We start from the raw sequence: 27,650 nt of genomic DNA, 5'->3' as shown, positions 1-27,650 counted from the left end.
TCACGTCATGAATACCGTGTTGATAGAAGGTAAAGGCCCAGGGTCATTAAAGCTAGGGGAAATGTCATGATCGCCAGTCAACATCCCACTGACCGCCATACCTATGATGTCCTGTCCAATACCCTCGTGATGCACTGCAAAGATCAAAGGTTTACGTTCAGAAACAGAATACATAGTAATTGGTCAAAATTGTTTCTTTCCACATTTTAGAAAGTATTTTTGGTACAAATATGTGATGAAACTATATAACATTTGTATACTAGTAGCTTAGGCTATTTTAGGATAACGGCGAAACACTTGTTGTGAAACCATATACCCGGGATGAAAAGTGACAACCATGTACAGTACAATAGTTTATACCAATACAGACTACTCTGGTTATTGGTGTTTTAACGTTTCTTACTTCTTGGACTGTGACAACTTGCAGGGCTCCCGTTGCTATAGAGATGAAGGTCTTTGTGACGCTGTGGCTTGTCCAGTAAGTTAAGTGGGTCGCTCATGTCGTTGTGAAAAGGAGACGGGATAGGGTTTCTCTGCTGAATCACAGACACGTGTTCCACTAGGGGTTTGGAAGGCTGTGGGTAACCCGGACTATAGTAATCTACAGGAATAAAACAGACATGAAATAACAATCACCACATGTTACCAAGTGTAGATTAAAATTATCCAGGGTTGAATGTGAAGGTAGAGTGAGTAACATCTGTATTTCTGCGCGAAGCAATTATTTTGGCGTACGCCATCAGGCAAAATTCAGCGTAAGGTCAACGACAGGTAAACAAAGATTAAACTGTTGAAGTTTTGATTGTCTGATTTTCAATCAATGTTGAAGGGTAAATAGAATACATAACCAGTGTCTTAAGATATAAGTTGTATTTTGGGGAGGGTAAAGAAAGACAAAAGAGGCGAGCCTCCTTTGTCTATCTTCCCCGAGCCAAAATGCATCTTACATCTTGAGACACCTACTTTGAACTCTCTATATACACAATAGAGTATCAAAATTTATATAAAGGTGTAGTTACCTGAAGGCGAATACGAAGTGTTAAATGTAGGGTTACTCTGCACGACGTTAAAAGCACTGCTACCCTGGTTGTGGACATTTGACGTAGGATAATTGGCCTGAGAGATGCTGGTGTAACCGGCAGAATTGAAAAATGATTCTGCCCCAAAATCAGGATCTCCAAACGGCGGATATCCGGTGTCGAGATCCTTGCCTACGGTGTAGGGTGAGTGTGCAATGTGAGACCTGAAGGCGCTTGATGTGTAGGAGTTATTGTAGCTGCCAAGCCCGTAGTTAGGCGTTCCGGTATATTCGGATAATTGACCTGTAACATAGAAGTGCATACATACTTAATCGATTACAAGAAAAACGAATCGTTTTTATGACGTCGGTTATTTGTAATATCGTCGACATGATCCCTATCATAACAAACATGATTTTCTCGAAAATTATAAATAAAAATGTACCATCAAAAAAAAAAAAAAAAAAGAAGAAAAACCCCACAGATTTTTGTTTCCGTTTCTATTTTATCCCGTGTTGATAGCGATAAATAGTACACATCTTTTTCCCGGTGACATTTGTTATTAAATGACTTAACGATATAAAAGGTTGACTACAAATTCCTGTAATATTCTACACTGCAACATGTTTTTCTAACTACAATGTGAAAATGGCAAATAATTAATTTAAATGTGAGATATTGGCTTAAGTGATGTCAAAACCAGACACAGTGAGGGAAAATTGGATATATCTATCCATGTATGGGTACACTGGGCCTTTTAAGGACCGATGTGATACCTACCTAAGTATGGGTATCCTGGGGCAATTAAGGACCAATGTGATATCTAAGTATGGATATTCTGGGGCCATTAAGGACCAATGTGATACCTAAGTATGGATATCCTGGGGCCATTCAGGACCGATGTGATATATACCTAAGTATGGGTAGCCTGGTCCCATAAAGGACCGATGTGATACCTCCTAAGTATGGATATCCTGGACCCATTCAGGACCGATGCGATACCTACCTAAGTATGGGTAGCCTGGTCCCATTAAGGACCGATGAGATACCTACCTAAGTATGGGTATCCTTGGGCCATTAAGGACCGATGTGACACCTACCTAAGTATGGGTATCCTGGGGCCATTAATGACTGATTACTGTTGCTGTAAGGCAGGTTCGAGTTGATTACAGTATTCCTTATGGGATTGACAACAATAGGTGAGATAGGAGGTGTAGTGTGTGGCGTATGTTGTAGGTTGTTATTTCCAGGTACAGCCTGAAACAATAAAGGCAGAAATTTATTACACATTAGAAACTTCCTGTTCTCAGCCAATAATCTACTTAATGACTATTTCGTTAGACTAATCACTACACCGAACTTTTGTAAACATTTTCATTAGTCATTGGAATTCTCACTCTAACAAAAAATATTTAACAAATTGATGTATAACGACTCTGATAGCAGGACAGTTCTCCGAGGAACATACAGTTAAACAAACTGATTGGCGCACGATAATTGTAAAGGTGGCTACACATGAAATACGAGAGGCCTAATAGGCTTGCATCGCTCACCTGGTATTCAATGTCAACAATACAATCAATGTTCATCATAGATACATTAACACGTCCATCATTGACATTCAATGTGAACACATTCAATAAATTTTAAGAAATTCATCCGACAAACATTAACTTCTAACACTCAATTCCACGACCCTGCATATCGGTTAAGGTAATTTCTATTCGCAAACTTTGATGGGCTTCATCCTAGAAACCTGCCAGCCAAATAACATGTTTCTGGGCCTTTTGGTTAAATGCCATTTGGGCAGGTGAACTAAGATAGAAGGTACCATGTATAACAAGATAAAGGTGAACATCCTACATATGGTTGATCTCAATGATGAAATCTGTATAAATTTGCATTTTAATGGCTAAGAGAGAGAGAGTTAATATGGTCATCACCTATCTGTGTCATTGACGTGAGAGAATTAAGATGTGTTTAGTTACCTGTGTCATTACCGTGAGAGAATTAAGATGTGTTTAGTTACCTGTGTCATTGCCGTGAGAGAATTAAGATGTGTTTAGTTACCTGTGTCATTGCCGTAAGATAATTTAGATGTGTTTAGTTACCTGTGTTATTGCTGTGAGAGAATTAAGATGTGTTTAGTTACTTGTGTCATTGACGTGAGAGAATTTAGATGTGTTTAGTTACCTGTGTCATTGCCGTGAGAGAATTTAGATGTGATAGTTACCTGTGTCATTGCTGTGAGAGAATTAAGATGTGTTTAGTTACCTGTGTCATTGCCGTGAGAGAATTTAGATGTGTTTAGTTACCTGTGTCATTGCCGTGAGAGAATTAAGATGTGTTTAGTTACCTGTGTCATTGACATGAGAGAATTTAGATGTGTTTAGTTACCTGTGTCATTGCCGTAAGAGAATTAAGATGTGTTTAGTTACCTGTGTCATTGCCGTGAGAGAATTGAGATGTGTTAAGTTACCTGTGTCATTGCCGTGAGAGAATTGAGATGATGATTAGACATCATATTCTGAGCGTCTTTTTCGTGATTAAGACCCATGTACAGTCCATTCCCGTTGAATTGTGGGTCCAGGAAGTGCTCTCTCTTCACATTATTCATGTTGCCTCTCGGATTCATGTCCCGCCTAGTTGCTAGGAAACACGTGCTCGGTTGAGTGGACAGATTGGGACGGACACCGGAATCGTCTAAACACACGTAATTACTATATTCATAAAACGTTAACAAAGTTTCCATTTTTTGTTTCTATCGGACAAAATATTAATTCGGGAAAATGTATTAATACGCCATCATGATATCAGCTGATAATCAATGATTACCAGATCACCATCACTAGTGTTCGGAGCAGGCATGTAATCTTACTTAATGTAATGCCATTATTACACAAGGTAAATAACGAGACGTATTAGATTTAAATGTATAAGGCTGATTCTATTATAATGTTAGAGAATTATCACTGTTTGGCAGCCTTTTCAATAGGTAGCACCTTAAAAATCCCTTTCTTTTATTAACAAAATTAACAGAATGTGGTAAATTTACATTTTCGTTTATCAATCATTTCAACTTCGTTCCAGACAAAAAGAAAATAGATGATTTCTGTACAAATTCCATCGGTAGCAATACGTACCTGTCTTCATGTGTTTCTCTAGTAAGGACTGTATCTCGGCGTCTTTCTCCATGGCTAGCTGAGTTTCAACCGCCATTAGTACATATTCGTCCAGCAACATCCGAATCAAGTGAAATGACCCTAAAACCATTAATGAAATGTTTTTGTCATTCGACAGGAATTACAACATTTCACAGTGTCTATTACTTCTTATTTCCTTATTTAAGTTGCTAAATGAAAACATGACACGAATTTTGAGAATTATCTGCCTAGTACTCACCAAAGCTTGTGGCGTTATTGAGAGTAAGGTTATGCATGACCCTAGCTCCAAAAAAGGACCACTTCAGCAAAAATGACGACGCCCGCTTTTTAAAGGATCGACCATTTTGCTTACTAGGCTGTAATTGAAAAAACGAATAAAAGAAAGTTAAACCACATCATCAGGCACATAGTTCTCTTTGATTATGTAACAAAATATAAGCAACATATATTTTCTATCGATTGATAATTTTCTTGACGTAATATGTAAATAAACGCTGTATATTACACGCTCAACTTACCTTTCGTACATTTTTAAGGGTTTTTAATTGCATCCATTTAATCTTAATTCAGAAGAGTTTATATATTATATATTTGACATTAGATAACCTACCTTTATCACCTTTAATTCTACCACTCCGTCTAACCATTCTGTACACGCCTCTACCGTCGCCTGTTTCCGCAATAACTCTTTGAATTCCCTGAGAACTGTAACAGTAACCAAGCATATCAATAAGATGTTCATAATGCTTATGTCCATATTCAAACATAGGAAACAGCATACGATACAAATAATTAATCATAAACAAGCTCTTTATGACTTAGAAGTTTTCACTTTCATGACCGTGTTTAGGAAGATAATTTTTCTATTTAAATGAATTTTAGAATTTTTAAATATTTAGATGAACCTCAAAAATACATGAAAAGTCAATCCTTGTGTTTAATTCGCAGTGATTTTATTCTGAATACCATTGCATGCAAGTGTATATACGTCGAACGAGAAACTCATCTTCAAACGAGATCTTACATTCAGCATTCAGTTCCGTATCAATATCCCCGTCGTTGTTAGTATTTAGTGCATGTGTGCCTATACTGTTGAGATCTATTCTTTCGACATCAGCAATCATCTGATTGACGACCTGAGCGTCGTACAGCACAGGACGGGCAGTCTGTTAATGTAATTAACAATTCGTTAATTGCGGTGACATATCTTGTAGATAAGTTATGATTTGAGTTGTATTTTTCTTGGGATCAAAGCAACAAATTCTACGATAAAGACAATTACAAACTAGCTTGACGTCATTTAATACTTAACCTTAAATGGTTTTAACTATTTTTCACATTAAACATCACACTTAAACAAAAAAGAAATAGAAGTAGGTGATTTAAAACGAAACAAGAATGCTTATTTATAAAATATATAACTACCTGAGCGAGATGCAGGAATGATATTTGTCTTTTCATGGATTGGGCGAAACGTCGTGCTATCGGCAGTTTACTCTCGGATAGAAGATCGGGGAGGTTCTCTAGTGATGTGGATACCCAGTTCTCCCAATGTTTAGCAAAATTCCGTAAATCACAGAGTAAGCTGTAAGAAATATACTGACTATTTATTTGATTATGAATTAATTACAAAAGACATAAGATTAAACCTTTGTTAAAGATTTATGAAAATCACAAATTAACTGTAAGGCCAGAACTCTTTTTTCTATTTTCTTGTCAGTTCAAAATTTCATAACAAGTATGGTTTTATAATAACGTAAATAGTCCAAAGCTAATTATCATTTCTAGATAATAATTGCTGAATTTGGGTACTTACGTCTCCGGCATTTCTTGCATTGTCGCGGGGATTAGAACTTCAGTCAATACCTACAAATAGAAATGAAATTTACTACTAAGTTTGAGGTTAGCACATCGACTTATAAAACAGAATATTGAATGCGTTTTTAAACCAAATTTACTAAAACTGCAAAAATAATAAAATTTATCCTATATTTAATATATTTATATAATTTATATCAACAATCATTAACCAAATGTTCTCTTTTTAAATGAGTTTACAAAATCCTTTTGTATAATTACTGTAATTAGACGCTACAATGTGTGAAAGCAATACCTTGTATAATATGTTGTCACAAACGGCAATGATATCTATAATTACTGGGTTTTCCACCAACGGTAGTAAGTGCTCAGGCAATCCTTGCCAAAAATGGAGCAGAAAATTCTGAATCTGGAAAAACAAAGTTGATTTTTTATCATATATTTGTTTATAAGTAAACGACAAATAATAATAGATTACTTAATAAAACTTCTATCTACATGAACATGAAATTTTGTTATTTAGATTGATATTTATGAGCTGCCAGGGTCTCGGAACGTGGTATGCTTCGACCAGTGGACAGAACACAAAACTTTTCACTGGGGTGAACGGTTAACTAAAGGATAAAAATGAGGTAGTGTCAAGGAAAAATTAGGGAGGAGGAAGATCTTTATAATAGAGAGGTAACATGAAGACCCCAATTTAAGTTGCCTCTTACGATCTTAGCCAATCGAAGGAAGTAATGTCATGTTCTCAAATGAGATCAAGGTATGCAACAACGGAAATGACAGGCAAACTGACGAGCATCAAGCACGTCCAGCTTCATATCGCACAAAGAAAAAGTATATTTTTCAATGATATCACCAGGACGACCATAATACTTCCCCATTATTTTCATTAGCCTCTTTAAGCTCTTTAAGCCAATTACGTATAAGTCTAAACCAATAAAAATATTTGTGTACACAGTGCAACAAACGGATAACACATTAATACGATTAGGTAAGAAACGCTTCAAAGCTTTGGCATCTCTGACTGTGGCGAACCAAATGGTTACAGTGTAAGCCTCATTAATCAGTACTTACTGTTATCAGTATAATGATCGTGGAAAACTGAGGGTTGATAGAATAGTAAGTAAGGAGTAATGGTTGTTTTCAATTTAGTGTATAAACAGATTAAAGACTTCCACAGATAATGAATACGTAAGGCTCCACCAACTACACGTATAAAATGATTTGGATAAAATCATAGTAATTCTAGATATATATCTTAAGTTGGTAAATATAAGCGTTATGAATTAGTTTATCCATATTCAAAACGGCACCTAAATACATAGATTTGATTTTGTTTTCAATGTTTTACCACATTTTTCTTACATAGTGCCCTCTCTTAATACACAGACCCAAACCAACAGGGACAACAATATGTTATCTGTATTGTATTTCCCAGTAAGATTGGTTTGCATGGGACTGGTATGTCTATCGAAAAATGTCCCAGACCTCCTATGTTCACGATGTCATTTGCCATATTGCACTTGTAAATCATTTAATAACTCCGACATATTATGCACCATACTATGTTGTCCTAACTTCGGTACAAGTCTAACAGATAACTACTGCCCTTCTGTCATACACACAGTTGAATTCAACACCCAAATCTGCGACGGTGTGATTTGTTAATTTTATGAGGAAGGAAGGCGACAAAGAGCAAATACCACAACATGAAAAAGGAGATTTCTGGACGTGACAAAAACAGGGGATTGTACACTCGGAGTATTCCGACAGTGTGAAGCACGGCTTACACGTCAAGGATTGAAGGCGAGTCTGCAATACTGAGTGACTCATCCCTGGGGAAGATTAACGGTGTCCCCTGCTTATCCAGACCCCATACGGTGATGCAAATCTACTGAGGTCTGTTTGTGCAGGATTAGTGACCTGACAGATTCTTATTGAGTATGATAGCTTATAAATTCATTTTTTTCTTTTCTGTATAAGGACTTGATTCTCCTTGTTATTGAATATTTCTCCTAACGTTGATAAATCAGTCGGTCGCCATATGGTCTCCTTACTGTAAACACGATGTAGTTCACAACTGGCAACAATATTCTACAACATTCAGATTAATTTAACATGAAATGATTTATACTCAAACACATCCTACTTATTTATCATAGTTATGTAATAGGATTTTAAACTTTAGCATTGCTGCTCCGTCCTTTCTTAAATCTTGGGATATTTTTCATGCAAGCAATTCAGGCCACACAGTACATGCTTTTTTCAGTATCGACTCAAAAGATAATAAATTAGAAGACAAGTAAATATGGAAAGTTGAATTTCAATAGAGCAAAGGTATTGTAGATGCTGGAAGTAAATCAGAAACGTCTTGAAAACAAACATTGATTTAAACTATGCGTGGAAAAGGATACGATTAACATACGGCAACGATGACACTATATGGAATTCCATGTTTTTTGTATAAAGTAATTACATTCTAATTAGATGATATCTCTTGGACAATCTTAGAAATTTGAACCTTTCGAAAAAAAGTAGTGAGCCAAATCATAAATTCACAATTTCTGTTTGTTTTTCTCACGATGTTATTGATAATTACTGTCGACCTCGAATATGACCAGGGATTTGAAAACTATGGCATGAGATTATAAAACACGGAAATCTCGTGATAAGCATGCATCCAACTAGTTTAGTAGTAATCGTTTTATATCACGAATGTTGATAAATTCCTTTGGTAATTTAGTAAAGATATGAATCACCCAATCACCGAAGATCTGACATGTTATCATGTCGCTTCTGAATGTTGTATAAATAGTATACAATATGTATTATGCAATTATTACAGTGTACATATGCGCGGATTTATCATTGCACTAATTAGCCAAAAAGAGACAATGCGTGTAAAGTTGGTTGCGTAAAGTTTGCTACAATTTAAGTACATTGATTTGCATCTAAGACTCCATTTTGTATTTATTGATTGCCAGATATATGTTTTAGGGAAATTAGGGATTCGACGAGCAATAATTATATAAATCAATTAAGTTTTAATAATGTCTTATTTGTTTCAATGTGAGCCATTTCCCCCAAATTTTACCTGTTTTTGATTTCAAGGAAAACAATAAAAAAGCACATCGTTGATGATATTATTGGATCTAAAACCTGATCCGGAAACACTCAAAATAGATTTTCAAATTATTTCATATTGAAGACACCAATCAAGGAACAATCGAAAAATCTTTACAATCCTGAGGAAATGAATAAAGAAACATTTCTGAACCGATATATTCGCAAGAGTATATGAAAATCTTACAAATGTATCTACAGATTTATCAATTTTCGGTTTTTCACAAAAAGTAAAAGTAAACACAAAAATACCAACCATTTATTATTATGTATAGTCGTCGGCTTATAGTTCATGCATTCATATTATAGATTCCGATATAATATTTATAATATATAATATTTGATATACCTAATTATTTCGATCTACGTGTCCATTATCCTGTTACTTCATTATGATTTATATTTGTACCTGTCGTTGAATCAACTATTTTACTATATAAACCAATAATAACTATCAATACATAACGATATCTAAGGAAGTGTAAAACACTTATATCATTGTTGATACAGTTTAAATGTAACATCTGTATATAAAACAATCCTGCTGTTCTTCTTTGGTCTAAATGTAAATATGATACCATAAGACGATCTAAGAATTACGAGTGAATGTCTTTATCGGTATACAGGAAAGCTAGCGTGTTTGTGCTGTTTTCAAAGCACTAATCCCCAGTAATAGGTAGTTGATACCTTGTCAATGTAAGTCTATATATGACACTGTCCTCGGAGATAACCTTTTGGGGGACATCAAACGGCGGAGGAACATAGGGGTTAATGCAAGTGTAAAGGGATGCAGCTTCGTGGTAGGAGTCGCCTTAAGAGTGGCAAACAACGGTCTAAATACATCTAACATAATCTATCATTAATATCACGCTTAATACAAGTTTTATATAAACTACAGTTTGTTTCATTCTCTGTGATGTTCCCTTCTTGTTGCTTTCAAAGGGATGTATTATATTGATAGTCTTGTCCAAATGAACAACAAACATAGTTAACATGTATAACACATACATACACATTAGAGAATTTACAGTGATATGTTGTGATTTCGTTTAAATAAGAGAGAGTTAAGTTTGATCTTTTAATAATTATTATTAGGATCAATATTTACATTAAAATGTTACAGAATTGTCAATAATGTTAACGGCCGAAAAAAGATAAAAACGCATTTTTGTGTATTAATAATAAAATGTGACATTAAAATTTATTGTACAAGATAAATATGTTTTGTAGGCAGCAGGATAGTTTCTTTGAAAAACATATTTCCTTTACTTACACACTTCGTCTTCAAATATTTGCTTTAGAAATACACTTTTTAAAATTCGTTTACTTGTGTTATTACTTTAACTGGCGGCGGATAGAGCTCAAGAAGGACAAGCGTTCGACAAAAAAGATAGGAAAATGGATTTAACGTGGATTTGTTCAGAAGTTTGAGCCAATCAAGCTGGCTTGATTGCTCAGAGCAAAGCCAGCATAACGGAACTGATGATAAATATTTTCTTTTGTATAAAAACGAAAATTTGGACAAACAGTTATATATTCTCCATTCCCTATATCATAAATATAGAGATGGTAAAATTAACGAAATAGAATGTACTTGGTATCAATACAAATTTAATTTCTAATAATTAACTATAGAGTTATAAAGCTGACAATACACGGAACAAGCCGGTCGTTCACTGTTTGTAAGTTTACCTCTTCAAAGTTGGCATTAATGGCCGTGTCAAGAATGCACTGACAATGGGTCTTGTACATCATCACGAACGTCTCTACCTGGAATGACAAGGGAGGTAATTAGTCAGGTACCACCCCTAAACCTGTGTCCGGGACTGATAAACTGCTTCCTAATATCGAGAGTGATAAGACTAATGTGTACCTTGGGAAGATAGACGGACACATTAAGGAGATATGAGTTAAATTTACGTGGTTTTAACTTTCTTGTCTATTCTTTTGTTTAATGTCAATGGATGTAAAACCAAGGTCCAGTTCCCGGGAGGCAGACACAGTTTGAATGGATTTATCTTTATTTTCTGTGTTATTTATGTTATCAATCATGAGTATCGGTGAAAATATATGTGTGTCACAGTTATTTACCCAAAATTAGAGTAGTCCATAGTTGCTTTACACTAGAAAGATATAGCAGGAAACACATTTGATGAATTCGATAGATTTGATGAAATGACGTGTTTGAATACATAAGTGAAGTCAACGGGAGAAAACATTTCGCAAGAAGTATTCAATGAATTTCAAATCTAATTAAAAAAAAACAAAAAACAAAAAAGATTTATGTAGCCGACAAGACAGATAAAAATGGCATCCAAAATATACTACAAGTTAGAAATAGAACAAAACAGACCTATGTGGGACTATTTCGATGTATGTTTTAAAGTATGAGTCATTTTTGTCTAAAATACAGACTCATGTTTCAAACGCATAAAATACAGTTGATCTAGCCGGAAAGGGCAAAAAGGGAGGGCTAAATGATAGGTTTTAGGCTAACATTTAAGTTTAACAATACAGATCCTAGTAAATAAATCACTATCGGATTAACATCGTAGTATACTGTGAAAGAAATAAATCCATCAAAAGTCAGGTGCATCTGGCAATTATGTACCGTCAAAGGTTTGTATTGTGTATACAATATTGGAATATTTGCACCTTGGAACAGAGAGTGAGTATTGTCAGCAGGACAGTATGGTATTCTGGAATATTTCAAAGCTTACGTTATCTAGATTCTGATTCAATACAACAGTCAATAGACACACTAGTGTGGCCAGTATATTTAGTGAGACTGACATACGGTGAAGCTAGAGAAATTACCTTCATGATAAATTCTCAAATGATACATTTTTCCTTTTACAAGTTGTAAGGCTGGACCCACAGTGCAAACATTCCGGTGTTTGAACAGGACTAAATATTGTTAGAAGCATTTCCCCAGAAGAATAAGAGTGGATTTGTGGACCATTAATAATACGGCCGTGAGCGGAGGGTTTATCAGTGTTTCAATAAACAGTTAAGGAAATTCAATAAAATATATCGGCTTCAAGAGGATACTCAACATAGAGCCGTATATAAATTTACCTTAAGTTCGAAATCAACTCTCAAGGCATGTACTAGTTTAATAAAGATTGCAATTATTATGGAATTAATATTCCCGATTCTGTTATCAAGGTAGTCATTTGCCAAACCCTTTACAATTTATTTTGTTGTCGAAGCATTTAAGTGACATACACGTGCGCACAAATGTAATTAACCAAATGTCGTAAATCAAAGGGCAACTATTCATCATTACTTCAACATTTCAATTAATTTGCATATTGAAGATAAGACGGATATCAATTATAAATGCATTTGAGACTAATTTACAATAGTCAAATTATTATACTTGTATGGAAAAGTTATATATGCAAAATATCTATTTTAAAGCAATAACCACGAAATATCAACAAAACAATGCATTCACAAATCCAAAAATGACCTTAATTGCTTGCATTTCTGCATATTTCTAAATAAACGTTAAGAAACAGAAGAAAAGATATTTCAGTTAATGATAATGTCTATTAATATGAATCTATTTACCTTTTCTCGAGGAACTGACAGTGGAAGAATAAGATATTGCGCATTGGGAAATTCGGGTAACAGCGTTCCCGTCTTTGAACTTAATGTGTATTTTCTAGTGAATCCTCCCTGAAATAAACAAACAATTGACGCAACAATTACAGACAAGAATCATAGAAGAAATAAATTATTATTGAGAAGGTCCATCGTGCAGAAATTTGACTTAATTTTCTAAGCCGCCTCAGGGAGCAAATAGCTCCCTTGATACTCTCTACAACCCCACTCTAAAGATCTGTATTATATGCATAAACTAGATTTCGTTATCATATTATTATAAACTAGTAAACGAACAGCAGCTGTTTGTAAGATAGAAGAAAATGTTTATAATGTCAAGAAACAAGACTAAATAGATTTCAAAATTAAAGAAAACCTTGGAAATACTACTATACTATTAGAGCATTCTTAAAATCAAAATACATATCCGAAAAGACATGTGTTTCATCGAAATATACAGCATTAATTTCAAGATTCAACTGACAGTGTGTTACAACGGAATACACAAAAGACATACAATAACATCTACAAATCCTACTACAAATCATAATATCAATATAACCGGCTGATTATGAACTACATTTTAGCGTTGGGGTTGTAGTTAGGTTTGTGATGTCTTGTACATCACTACTTGTGTTGGTGTAAGAGGTTGTTTACTTATCGATAGTGTTGTGATATGTAAGTAGTTAGTATGATATGATACCCTCTTAGACTTGTAAATGATGCGATACAGTGATGTTAGATGCTCGATACAGCGCTATTAGGTATATTTGCGATCCGCGGATAAAGACAGGCGTGCCTCGGTTGGTGGCGACAGCGGAGGGATTTAAGTAATAGTGAAATTGATAGTTGGTTTAATGTTTGAATGTTGTGATAAATCGTAAAATAAACAAAGAAGACGTAAAGTCAGTAAAATGGATAAAGAGAGAGTATATGTAAATAGAAATCATAACAAATAAATAAGAGATAGTTCCGGCTTTTATCTTCCTTAAGAATAAACATACGAATCAGTCATCAGTCCTTCGTTATCAATTAGGGTGACGTTTGAATTCATCTATAGTTGAGTAGGATGTCATTCATTAATGTCTGCATGTCCTAAAACATGTTATAGGACGAATATCTTATATATTATGATTTGTCGAGGGTTAATATAAATTGTTAATTTAACGGTAAAAAGTAAACAACAATATAACGAATTTGAAATATGGAGTATCAGGTATATATCACATACTCATATATCCCAGTGTGATGATTGCAAATTTAATTTGAAGTCTGTATTAAGCATCTTTGGTAAATTATACGAAAAAAAAAAAAAAAAAAGGAAAAGCAATAGAAAAGGTCAAATGATGACAGATTAAGTGTAAATTTCACCGCTGCTAAAGGTTATAATCAATCTTTTAAAACTTTGACTATACATTCACAAACGCAGTATAACTATATTTACTTGGTTCTAAATTTCATACTTGGGTAAGATTTTGGTGTACTGTTATTCATTGAATGGTTAGATCCAATATGACATAGCAGAAGTAAGAAATACTGTGAAGAAAAACCACGAGAAACAGCAGCAGCTTTACAGTTGTAATTCCGATGGTTTCTCGTTCCACAAACATAGAACAGCTTTGGTTCAGAGACAACAAATAACATCTATCAGAAGTAGACGTCGCCGGTTTGAGATATTAAGATGACATTATGAAGCATGATCTGACGCGATACCATGGCGATACCTAACTAGTGTCAGTATGTTAACAGTGCAATAGTGATACATTCCTAAACCAAGAACATCTACCCAAATATATTCACCAGAGACTACGGGTGTATAAATGTCACGAAAGGAGTAAGGATTTTAGACGATTACATTTGGTGACAGATTTTAGCCAGGGTTTGCTGCTAAATGATCCAATGTCTACAGAAAATAGGTAGCTAAAAGGAGTTTTGACTTTGATGCGGTTTCCCCCTAAAGTGGGCTTTTGAAGATTAGAGATAACACATAGAAACTGTGATTGGTGTGACGATGAAATTCCATGTTGGTCTTCCCTCTACCCCACGCGACAGCTCCCAACGACAAGGACGTTAAGTCAACTCATGATTAATGCATTTTGTATATTATTTACCTTTCGTAACGAACTGTGGTAATAACGTTGGGAAACCATAGAGTAGTAATTTGCGGGAAAAGATTTTTCTTTACTCCGTTTTAGAGTTTTATGTAACTCATATCTCCGCCACACAGGATTTACAAGAACAACAAACCTAGGTATTTAAGCATGATCAGTGTTTTTCTTCTGCTACCTCACTCCATTTATGAAATACTAATGCAAAATTAAACTTCACTAAAGAAATATTAAAAAAGTCATCTTACCTCGTTCTTAAGCTTACATCCGGAAAATCTGAAATTTGAAAAAGAAATATTTGTCATTTATACCTTCAAATAAACAAACTTACAATTCAGTGCTTACAACATTTATCAGAAAATCAAACAGGAAACATCCGTATTTGGTATTACAACTATCTTTTTAAATCTCTATATTCCATAAAGATGAAAACAATATGTCAATCAGTTTAAAACAATAATATAATTTCTTTCTTTTAATAATTTTTTACCAAAACTCTCTTTATGAATAGAATAGAAATTGCTATAATTTCTTATCCACTTGGGTACCCCAATAGCCAGAACGATGTTTGTGTGAGTTCACTTACTTAGTGCAGCGCAATGAAATTAAATTCTTGTACATTATATATGTATCGTGAAGATATCCCTAAATACATAGAAACATGTATTGAACTTAACATAAATAATATTGTATTCTTCAATGACTGAATAAAGTAGAATTCTGAGAGAGTCCGGCGATAAAACTGATCAAAATATTTTCAGAGAAGTTCCAATTTTGTCAGTGTATAAACGCAAATATCGTTTCTTTGTTCCAAAAACATTTTGGTAATGAGTAGCCAATCAATGGACAGTCAGGTAACAGTGCAGATAGTTTATTTAAATGTCAATGTGTTTATGACGTCATTTTCAAATTATTCCTGGTAATACTTTTATATAATTTCAGAATTCAAAAACTGCATTCAAACCTAACACTGTTGGCACAATACAAATATAACAAAATCTGAATATAGACGACAACTGTTGAGACTAGATACCTTAAATAAAACAATTATTATAGTTATATAACCAGTCCTAATGACAAGAGAATCATATTGTGAGAATATTACTGTCGAAAAGACTGAGTTGTAGATTACAATGAAAATATTTGTCCCCTGGATCTGCCATTCCTTGACCTGGACTAAGCCAGGTATTAATGTTTGGTCCGTCATAACATAACATTGACAACAAAATAACACATGTACAGATAAGATAATACAAAGAAATTTAATAAAGCTCTTATTTGCTTATCCTACTAAACATCTCTCTGTGTTATCAAAATAAAGAGAAGAATTTCTAACGTTCTGTATTCGTGTACGCTGTTACTGAAAAACATGTGTATATTGTTCAAAGGAGCAATGAGGGCGGTGATCCTCTCATTAAAAAGCATCCTTTAAGGATTTCGGTAGAAGTATAATATCAACTACTGAAGAAAAACAACGTGCCCAAAGTCGATAGACTTACAAATTTAACATCAGAACACAAACATCACCCATTCATCATAGATAAAAATGAGAACAAATGTATTTTATTCAAATGAAGAGGTCAGAACAATTACTCAAACTTAACAGGCCAGGTGATCTGACATTGAAACATGATGTTTTGAAACAATTAACTGACTATAGGTCAAAACTGTAGTTCAACATCAATCAATAGACGAGATATATCATTAATCCAAGGGCCAAAAATGTCGAATTCCATACTATTTATATTTGTTTTGTCTATAAGGATCGTTATTGATTCCACATTTGCACGGTTTAATCAAGGAAAGGTAAACAACTGTTTCAACCAGTTCAAAAAGGAGTGAAAAATCGTTTTCAAAAACTTTGAAGAAAGATACATTTGTAAAGTAAATGCTACAAAAACACAAAGAAATAATAAATAAATCGCTGATGTGATTGAGAATAAAATAAGCAACACAATTTCTCCACTGTTATTTAAAGAATCAAACAAATGACAAAATCCCAACATGCCTTCCTCTTGTACTAATTTTACAACATTGAGCGTTTTAAGGTTTTCAGAAAATTGATTTTTTCTTAAATATATTTTGGCATAGTGATATGACAATGTCAACTTATAAAAGACAAACATTTAAAAATTTGAATAACACAATTGGGAAAATGAAGGAAAATGACACTCATGGTATAGGTGAAAAGGCAGCTGCTGTAAAACACATAATAACATTTAATGGATTTCTATAACTATGTAAATATAATAGAAAATAAAATATCGGCAATATGAAGTTCACTGTTTACAAGTTTATACTTGAAACAGAATTAAGTGTGAAGCTCGCACTGTACCTGCATTAAATTTGGGCATGTTTACAACCTACCTTACGAGCTACTCACTGCAGGTTGTCCCCACTTTACGTAAAATACGTTTTATACAATAGCCATTAATAATTCCCATGGGGTAAATTGACTTTTTATAAAGTTGAAATAAAACATAATATGAATAATAGTTCATATTAAAGACGATTGGTAATAAACAATCACGAGACCGCTGGCTATAAAGTTAACGAATCCACTTATCAACGTGTAAAAGTGCAGTGTAAGTAGTATAAATCCGTGAAAATAAACAGTGTATTGTAATAATTCCTTTCTGATATAAATCATAGGTTTTAAGGTTAGCTTCAGACCTGGCATGCTACAACACTTACAACACTGGTTAAATAACATATTAGATTCTTAAGAAATAAAACGTGACTAATAGCGAATATGGGCATTTCAAATTAAGTAGAAATTACTACCTGGAGGTGATGTCCTTTGAAACTGCAAAAGCCCTTACTTTCAACCTAATACGACTATATACAGTTACTTGTGATAATTTACAGCTGCCATTTTTGAATTACTCAAAGTGTTGAAAATAACGACTTCAAGAGATCATCAGCGCCTATTGTGGCACAATGTACACTTCTTAGAAGGAAATTTACATCAATGCACCATATACCTGTCTACAAAAGACTATTCGCACCTACGTTTTGCTGTTACATAACTATGAAGGTCACCAGGTCCATTGTAAATCTCCACAGGTATGAAGAGTAACACCAAGGTGTTTGAAGTATCAGACTTATACTTCGGACTCTCTTAAGAGGGTGAGGGTAGGCACAGGGACATTTGTTACGAGTAGAAAGTATACATTATGTCAGATTTTTATCAGGTGAAAAGCATGGATTAGATAATGATATAGATGAATATTGTAGGATACTACGTAGCTAATTTGTCATCATAATCATTACAGGGGGTAATGACTGTTTTAGGTAGAATGAAAATTCATTAAATAAATTAGCCGAGATTGACCCTTGACATCAAGATCAAAAGAGTATCGCGCACACTATTGAAGAGGAAAAAGATCATCAAAAATATTTACAATGGTTATATATAATGTATATTTATACTGTACCCTGGTGACCAAAATCAAGTAGAGACATCCGTCCAGTCTCAATAAATTTTGCAGTAGCATTAGTTGATTATGAGATAAATGAGCAAAAATAGCAACATTAGAAAGAACTGTACAAGATAAAAAAAAGCCAAATCTGAGATATTTCATATTTCAGGAAATATACAACAAGAACATGCAGAGTTATTGAGTGGTGATAATGATATTCGTGTTTTTTCTCACTAAACTTAGGCTATGTATATTGAGTGGTAGTATTGAGTAATGCGTCTTATTCTTCTATATAAACCGTATGATAAGCAGGATGATTCAAGTTCCCTATTGTGAAATTTCCATTTCTGGATAGCTACATTCCTAAATCTCCAGCCTATGGTTTTTACATGTCGAACTTGGTTCGATACTCTAGAACTTACTTCCATGTCAGCATACAAATTCGCAATAGTGTTTCGAGAGATGCAATTTGAAGAAAGTAATGGGGGAGTTTTGCAGTCGTCATATGATCGCTTCTAGCAATATTCGATTCCTCTTTGCGATATGAAGATAGACGCGTTTTATGCTCGTTAGTAAACCTGTTGGCTCATTTGTTGTTAACCTGGCTCTCATTTGGTAACGTGTCACAGCTTACTTGGATTTATCAAGATTTACATGGCGGGTGTGGACGATGAAACAGGAGTCGCATACGCCAAATATTATTCTCCTTGAACTTTTCAACAATCCCCTTGTAAATCTCTCTTATTCTTATTCTCTCTTAGTCTCATCGAATTAGTGTTTAAAGAATAATTCCGTTAAAATGTCAGTTCTTTGTTGTTCTTGTTAGGCCCTTGTCGGGTATACTGAGTGTTTGTATTGATCTATATGTCTAACCTCGTTAGACTCTTACTAATGTAAGCTGAGTGATAGTTTGGTATGTCTTATATTGCTAGACCCTTTGTGGTGTTTACTGATTAGAAGTATTTGGTATTTCTTACCTCGTTAAACCCTTGCCGGTGTATACCGAGTGGTTGTAATGATATATGTGTCTTACCTCGTTAGCCCCTTGCCGGTGTATACTGAATGGTTGTAATGATATATGTGTCTTACCTCGTTAGCCCCTTGCCGGTGTATACTGAATTGTTGTAATGATATATGTGTCTTACCTCATTAGCCCCTTGCCGATGTATACTTGAGTGGTTGTAATGACATACGTGTCTTACCTCGTTAGACCCTTGCCGGTGTAAACTGAGTGGTAGTATTGACTAGTCTCCTGTATCCCTATACCGTAATAATGATATCTGGAACAAAACCATTCAAATAGTGTCAACTATTTAATTAGAAATAGCATGTTGAAACTTTAAATAGAAGTAGCATGTTTAAATTCTGATTACAAACAACGTATATTATATTTTAGATTATCTACTGGGAAAGGCATTGCTAGTTAGAAAAGTTATAGAGTTATTTTCAGAATTCATTTGGCTCTATCATGATTTTTTTTTAAATATTGAACAAGACACAATTCGCCATAGTGTGGGTCCAGTACATGGTAGAAGAACGAAATAATGTATAACGTACGGCCAAATGTTGGTTCCTATAAATTAGCTATTCTGTTAGCACGAACTAATAACATAAAACCCTCAAGTAGCAATGTTATTTTGACGTCATAGCCTTATAGTGTTTATATAGTGATGAAGATTTCGCTGTATACTTACTTGGAATGTCCCCTTGTTCCCAGTCGTCTTGTTGTCAAATGAGGAAATTTCTGTCGTATCGTCTACAATGATTAAACATACCACTTATATATATATAGCATTGTGTTCCGACAGTCTAAGTACATTTTTCTGAATATGTGACGTAATTATTGTTTCGACCTATATTTAACTGTTTTTGTACCAATCACACGAAAGTATAGCACATTTTTACGTTTATACATTTTGTATTGATGCAATTGTAAATCTGGAGATAGCCACGATAAAGTTCAATTGAAAATATTATAAGCTGTTTTGAAGATTGATATCTCGATGTTTAAGTGTAAATGTAATCGCACCTTGCCAAATGTCGCAGCACATGCTGGTTCTAAGGACTCTCTCCGACAGAAGTCGAGGTAATGAGCATAAAGTATACATCTGGGAAGACACACTCCTTCACATATACAATAGTTTTCTTCCAGCCTGTAATAAGCCAATCACACACTTAGTACATAGAGATGACATTAAGTAGGATAATAATTACGAGCTTACGTCTTCGCAAATGACAAGGTGATATGACGACAGGTCATACATATATTTGACGCATTTAAGGGCTGTAGCAATGTTTTGTAGCGCTGAAATGTTCACATTTCCAATGTTGTAGCATGGCGACTTATCCAGGCCGTACTGATGTCACTTCTAAATAGACACATTCTTTATACTCTGATTATACAACTCTCCTCTGTATTATACCTGATACGCCATATGTCTGATTGGAACCGGTACCCTTGATATCGTCATTACGGATTTCTGAATTATATATGAGTAGAAATAATTTCTCTGTCAGCATCCTGACTTAGTAAGATAATTTTTCAGGAGTCTCCATTTAAGTCTTTCTTTTGTTCATATTCTATTTGAATAATGATAAAATTGGCATGTTGGTATTTTCTTGTTGCTTTTTATTAGCTAACACCAAAAATCCTTTACTGAATATGCATGCAACATTAACAGCAATGCTTTCAATATACTTTTATATGGGTATCTTATTAATTAGAATTATTAAAACCTATTAAGATAACACGGTAAACAATCTAAACAAAAGCCTGCTGACCTATAAACAATGGAAACTTTAACTGTCATTACCTGGTAATGTATTTTATGTATACAGATCATCCCATCATTATTCTTCTATTGTTTCATCCCCCTTCTTACCTTTATCAATAATAACAATTGATGGTGTCAATTTCCATTTAAGAAAGCAAAGCAAGCTAGAGAAAATGACATCAACCCTTTAAATAACCGAAATGTACGTTTCGCTTCAAACTTTTTATACTTCAAACTAGTACTGTCTGGGGTGTCTTTCTTTTAAAAATGAAATGCGGTTTGAAAACAAGCCTGATATCTTATTGAGGTCGTTTGTGTAACCACCTGTTGTGCGTCTAATACATCCCTTATTTGTCATTGTTCTACACCGTACCCAAAATCTACTAATACCCATGACAGTTTGGGACCGATTTGTATTCTAGAAAGACAGCATAGCAAGCTGTATGATTAACGTGGGCGGCCTGAGGTATTAAGGCGGTTGATTATATGATCACCTGATAGTGCCTAAAGTTTTCCCTACCCAAACCCTTCTTAAAACCAAGATATATCTCGAGACTACTTTTGTTCTTGAAAATGTTCTAACAGTATATTTAAGAGAACACTTTGGATTACTCAGACAAAGGCAAGAACACTGGACATGTCCGAACTTATGAAAATACGGTTATCAAAACGCTGTGATTAATTCCTACGCAAGATACCATGTTAGTTGGTGCCACTGTATTGTGAAAGTGTCGGAGATCATGACCGGCCCAGGTCGGTAAACATTCGCGGTGTATTGATATCAGCTAGACAAAGAGTGGCAGGTACGCCTCCGATTTCCATATCGATAACACTATTGATATTAACAGATAAACTCGCTCTGCTCTTCTGATCTTATTTTGTCTTGGGAATTATTTTCAGGTGATTGAGAAATCCCCCACCGAACTTGGAACAATCGATCGAGAATTTTATTTTGTTTTGAAACAATCACCTGCAAAGTTAATCTTAAGAAAGCGCTCTCTACCTAGGTAGCGTGCCTACAGTCGTCCGTTGACACAAACGGATAATATTTTAAATTGACTTATATGTTAAAACAAGCGAAGTCAAGAACCGACACGAAAAAATATCTTAAGAGCTGAAAATTTACAAAATTTACATTAAAACTAAAACAACCAACATCAAAAATGTAAAATATGAATAACCTCAGTGCTTAATCTTCCATTGCAAACTGGCACAGTGATCTATGCGTATCTTTTGCGCCTTTCCTTCATAATGTTTTCAGTTTCAAATGAATTTCCTTTCCTCTGATCTGGACTCGAGTTTGTAACTAAGTTTGGTCTGGTCACACCTTATGTTATTCTGATGTATCGACATACAAACAGGATACAAGAAATATATGTATGAAATAAGCTATTAAACTCGTCTCGGTAATTTGCATTCCGATATTATGAAAAGAAAAGGACAGAAATTAATAAGACAGGTCTTAATGCTGCATATGCTACAATTTTACAAGAAAAACAATGCAACAACTACTTACATGTCAACTTAGTCATAATGATTAATAAAACTAAGGCAAAATATGAACAAAAGACTTTAAAAAGAAAAATAAAAAGAACAAGACAGGATATTCCGGAAGAGTAAGCGTTTTCTGCTTCATCGATGACACACGCCATTTAAGATTGATATTCAATTTACATATATTTATAATCAGTTCATAATCAAAATTCAGACACAGAAACTGCGAGAAACATAAGGTTTCGATAACTGATAAAATAATCTTGTAGACATATGATTTTATTTCTAGATAATATCAATGATATCGACATAAGAGCAGCACGAAATAACATACCAATACGCAGAATCGGTAAGTCAAGAAAATTTCAGCGAAAAATTGTTATTATTATAACGATAGCAATAATAGAGTTAAGGAAATATATTTACTAAAGCAATCCCTCATACATAATGAAAAATATTGCAATAGGAAAAGGTCATTAAAAAGATAAAGTTACATATAAAATGTTGATAGAAAAGCGGTATAAGCAAGTAAGATAAATGTATGAGTATATGTCACATATAGATACTACAGATTCACCCGTAACTGATGTGTGATAATGCAGCAAAATTTAAGAAAAAAATATCACTTCCCGTATGTAAAATAAACAAATTAAGGGATCATTGCGGTCTTTACTGATAGCAAGGGAAAATGCAATGAAAGAATTGAGTATAGTTTGGTGTACACATGCAATAAATACCAATGTGTTCAACCACTTCACGCCTGTCGGCCATTACAGTTCTGTATCCGACTACCCAGCATTCCTTTCCTTCCCGGAAACACTAGGTGTGAAGGAGATACTGAAGTAGGCTCTGACAATGGCGGCTGATGATGCACGAGAAATCAAATAAATGTTAACAAGTTCAAGGGTTAAACGGCAGTCAGTAGAATCGGCGTGTGTCAGATGTTAAAAACACATATAAGGTACATTATCGTGTCCTTTAACAGGGATTTCAAAAAGGCAACGCACAGGAAACAGAACTGAAGGAATTCGGTATTCGGTAATATTTATCAACGGTGTGTCACTCTTAATTAAACGGTTTAACGGTAAAGAGTTGAACTGGTGTTCTCAAGGTGTAAGAAAAAAGGTAAACTACATAATTATGTCCTGACATGAAGATCTCGGAAAGGCCGAACACAGGAAATACCGTGAGGAATTCGACATTCAATAATATTTATCAATGGTGTGCCTCAGTTTAATCGTCCGCATGCATCGCTTTAGCAGCTGAATTCGGCTCCAAAATAACCCTCCCAAGGAAGTACGGCTCCTTCAGATCACTTAAGCCTGCTGAAATGTTCTGACCAATACATTTTCCTTGAATGTTAATGTATTTTACCCTATTTGAGATCTGTCATAGCAGATAAAATGTATTACAAAAACACATAAGGTTTTATTTCATATTTACATAATCCAGATTATCTTAGATATTTTGAGATATATCCACATAGAAATTATAGCAAATTCAATTCGAAAATATTCACCAGAGTGTCACATACATCTGGTATTTGCAATATTTTGCAAAAATGTTTATAACCAGCGAAAATGATTTCTAAAACAACATCATTTGTCATAGATTGCAGGATTCCTTACTCCAAGTACTTAGAGACACAACTTACCAGTAATATAGACAATCTTCAAAGTACAAACAGGAGCGTAACGAAAAATATCTGTATAGGACTGTTCAACATCTTTATGATATGTTGATGTTTCTCGTTCTTCTGGCCTCTTTCTGATTCAAGTTATATTATCGTGTTTTCGTTTTTTATTTTGTTTATTCACATTGTTTTATAAGTTGTTGTTTCGCATTATTATGAAAATAAACTAAATTGTTGCTTCAAGTAATGTTATCATGTTGTTGCTTCACGGATGATATATATATGTGTGTATTTTTGTTACTTCACGTTCTTTTATTATAACGTTGATTCGCGTTATGTTACAGTATTGATATCTACAGATCTAGGTCTAAACAGATATTTGGATTCTGAAATCCAGTCATTCGATAGTGACATTTCGGATGAAACAGTTCTGTTGAAAATACCCATTAGGCACGGATCTCGCACAAGATGTGTTGTCTTAATTCTCAGAATAAATCCTCTAAGTTTTGAGTGACATAAAGGGCATCGAAGGCATAGCCAATGTTTCGGTAACCACCAGGTGCTATTGAAGAAACACTTATAGACAAATGAAGGCTTTCAGTGGTAGTCCCCCGATTTATACGCAGACCTCTTGATGTTTACTCTCTTTGAAGAAATCAAAGACATAAATACGACCCGAAACACATTATAAGACAATTTGTGAACTTTCGGGGCTAACTGCTGTGTATGTGCACGGGATATCATGCGCCATTTGTCACGAACAAAACTCAGAAAAAATACATTTGGATCAACGAAGATTTTTCATATCGATTTTGCGTAAATCTCGTGCGAAAAAATGAATGAAAACACAGAAGTTAAGACAATAGAATTAAGAGATTTCACTTTCATAAAAGAACCAGATATAAAATGATTAAGTAGAAAAAACCCCACAAATGAAATAATCGCTGGGAAAATATATCTATTTATATATCCTGCTAGCGCCATTCGGTTTCTTGTTACTTAATAGCTAGTACTTGTCAATGCAGTTATTGACATCTTTTATGCTACATTTGTATTTCAAACACGGCACTCGTCGTACAGTCGACTGCCGTAAACTTAATATATCGGTAGAGTTATTTCTGGAAAGTTATATCAATTATGTCAGGTACTTTACAAAGGTTATTCTGGTACCGCTGGGTCTTTTAGCGTCCTTAACGACCTTTGTTTCAGGCAAGAAGCAAATGACAACTGATATCTGTGGAAAGGGTAAGTTCCTAGGAAGGACACTAGTCATATTTGTGGGCGGGGATAACTGGAACCTTGAAATACCGAGTTTTGCTACTGTTAAGTATCAGTGTAGAGTTTTGCTATTGTTAAGTATCAGTTCAGAGTTTTGCTATTGTTAAGTATCAGTTCAGAGTTTTGCTATTGTTAAGTATTTCAGAGTTTTGCTATTGTTAAGTATCAGTTCAGAGTTTTGCTATTGTTAAGTATCAGTGTAGAGTTTTGCTATTGTTAAGTATCAGTTCAGAGTTTTGCTATTGTTAAGTATCAGTTTAGAGTTTTGCTATTGTTAAGTATTTCAGAGTTTTGCTATTGTTAAGTATCAGTTCAGAGTTTTGCTATTGTTAAGTATCAGTTTAGAGTTTTGCTATTGTTAAGTATTTCAGAGTTTTGCTATTGTTAAGTATCAGTTCAGAGTTTTGCTATTGTTAAGTATCAGTTCAGAGTTTTGCTATTGTTAAGTATCAGTTCAGAGTTTTGCTATTGTTAAGTATCAGTGTAGAGTTTTGCTATTGTTAAGTATCAGTTCAGAGTTTTGCTATTGTTAAGTATCAGTTCAGAGTTTTGCTATTGTTAAGTATCAGTGTAGAGTTTTGCTATTGTTAAGTATTTCAGAGTTTTGCTATTGTTAAGTATCAGTTCAGAGTTTTGCTATTGTTAAGTATCAGTTTAGAGTTTTGCTATTGTTAAGTATCAGTTCAGAGTTTTGCTATTGTTAAGTATCAGTGTAGAGTTTTGCTATTGTTAAGTATCAGTTCAGAGTTTTGCTATTGTTAAGTATCAGTTCAGAGTTTTGCTATTGTTAAGTATCAGTTCAGAGTTTTGCTATTGTTAAGTATCAGTTCAGAGTTTTGCTATTGTTAAGTATCAGTTCAGAGTTTTGCTATTGTTAAGTATCAGTTCAGAGTTTTGCTATTGTTAAGTATCAGTTTAGAGTTTTGCTATTGTTAAGTATCAGTTCAGAGTTTTGCTATTGTTAAGTATCAGTTCAGAGTTTTGCTATTGTTAAGTATTTCAGAGTTTTGCTATTGTTAAGTATCAGTTTAGAGTTTTGCTATTGTTAAGTATCAGTTTAGAGTTTTGCTATTGTTAAGTATCAGTGTAGAGTTTTGCTATTGTTAAGTATCAGTGTAGAGTTTTGCTATTGTTAAGTATCAGTTAAGAGTTTTTTTGCTATTGTTAAGTATTTCAGAGTTTTGCTATTGTTTAGTATCAGTTCAGAGTTTTTCTATTGTTTAGTATTTCAGAGTTTTGCTATTGTTAAGTATCAGTTCAGAGTTTTGCTATTGTTAAGTATCAGTGTAGAGTTTTGCTATTGTTAAGTATCAGTTCAGAGTTTTGCTATTGTTAAGTATCAGTGTAGAGTTTTGCTATTGTTAAGTATCAGTTAAGAGTTTTGCTATTGTTAAGTATTTCAGAGTTTTGCTATTGTTAAGTATCAGTTAAGAGTTTTGCTATTGTTAAGTATTTCAGAGTTTTGCTATTGTTAAGTATCAGTTCAGAGTTTTGCTATTGTTAAGTATCAGTGTAGAGTTTTGCTATTGTTAAGTATCAGTGTAGAGTTTTGCTATTGTTAAGTATCAGTGTAGAGTTTTGCTATTGTTAAGTATCAGTTCAGAGTTTTGCTATTGTTAAGTATCAGTCAGAGTTTTGCTATTGTTAAGTATCAGTTTGGAGTTTTGCTATTGTTAAGTATCAGTGTAGAGTTTTGCTATTGTTAAGTATCTTGTTCCTGTTACAGAAGAAGTACCTATAGGTTTTATTGGTGATGTACATTACATTGTGACACCCATGTTTGGCGAAGGATCAGTGTAAGGTAGGGAGAAGAGTCTAGAACTGTCCTGATAAAGGGGCCCGTTGTTATCTCAGGGCCCGACTAAACCCTGGATCAGGGATTTAGTGCCATGCCCTCGACAGTTGGAGACTCCAGACTTAGAGGAATTATCATGTGTCTCTTTGTCTGGTCATCCTGTCAGTACATTATAACGGACATCTCTCTAGAATGCCCTGATGCGCGCTTAGTTTTTTGTTTACCTTAAAGCCGATCTGATCGATCGGATGGGTTTTAGTGTGTACAACAGATTCCCGTTATGCACTGATTTAAAATAAAACATCCGTTTCACGCATAAAAGAATGTACACAGTATATACGTGATCTACAAGGATTGTACACAAGACACACATACGGTATAACAAAGTAACGAAAGCTCTCTCATAC

At 34.2% G+C, this 27,650-nt stretch overlaps 1 protein-coding gene across 1 annotated transcript in view; it reads right to left on the bottom strand.

Moving 5' to 3' along the window:
* The window catches only part of LOC132553804 (DNA-binding protein RFX6-like), a 50,958-nt gene continuing 23,308 nt past the window's right edge, over window positions 1–27,650 (bottom strand). Inside the window, exons 3-20 of the mRNA XM_060218083.1 lie at window positions 20,299–20,422; window positions 19,964–20,025; window positions 19,472–19,549; window positions 15,096–15,123; window positions 12,707–12,814; window positions 10,823–10,900; window positions 6,297–6,410; window positions 6,000–6,049; window positions 5,609–5,768; window positions 5,208–5,349; window positions 4,794–4,888; window positions 4,422–4,539; window positions 4,163–4,282; window positions 3,499–3,722; window positions 2,120–2,276; window positions 1,020–1,322; window positions 404–601; window positions 1–134 (exon numbers count right to left, since the gene is read on the bottom strand). Of these exons, the coding sequence (XP_060074066.1) occupies window positions 1–134; window positions 404–601; window positions 1,020–1,322; window positions 2,120–2,276; window positions 3,499–3,722; window positions 4,163–4,282; window positions 4,422–4,539; window positions 4,794–4,888; window positions 5,208–5,349; window positions 5,609–5,768; window positions 6,000–6,049; window positions 6,297–6,410; window positions 10,823–10,900; window positions 12,707–12,814; window positions 15,096–15,123; window positions 19,472–19,549; window positions 19,964–20,025; window positions 20,299–20,422 (2,293 nt within the window). The remainder of the gene's footprint in view (window positions 135–403; window positions 602–1,019; window positions 1,323–2,119; window positions 2,277–3,498; window positions 3,723–4,162; window positions 4,283–4,421; window positions 4,540–4,793; window positions 4,889–5,207; window positions 5,350–5,608; window positions 5,769–5,999; window positions 6,050–6,296; window positions 6,411–10,822; window positions 10,901–12,706; window positions 12,815–15,095; window positions 15,124–19,471; window positions 19,550–19,963; window positions 20,026–20,298; window positions 20,423–27,650) is intronic.

The sequence above is a fragment of the Ylistrum balloti genome, unplaced genomic scaffold (genome assembly GCF_031769215.1).
Source record: "Ylistrum balloti isolate Yb309-2 unplaced genomic scaffold, AGI_CSIRO_Ybal_v1 Utg370354, whole genome shotgun sequence".
Classification (NCBI taxonomy): Eukaryota; Metazoa; Mollusca; class Bivalvia; order Pectinida; family Pectinidae; genus Ylistrum; species Ylistrum balloti.
The sequence above is the reverse complement of the archived record's forward strand: the minus strand, read 5'-3'. Positions and strand labels throughout refer to the sequence as shown.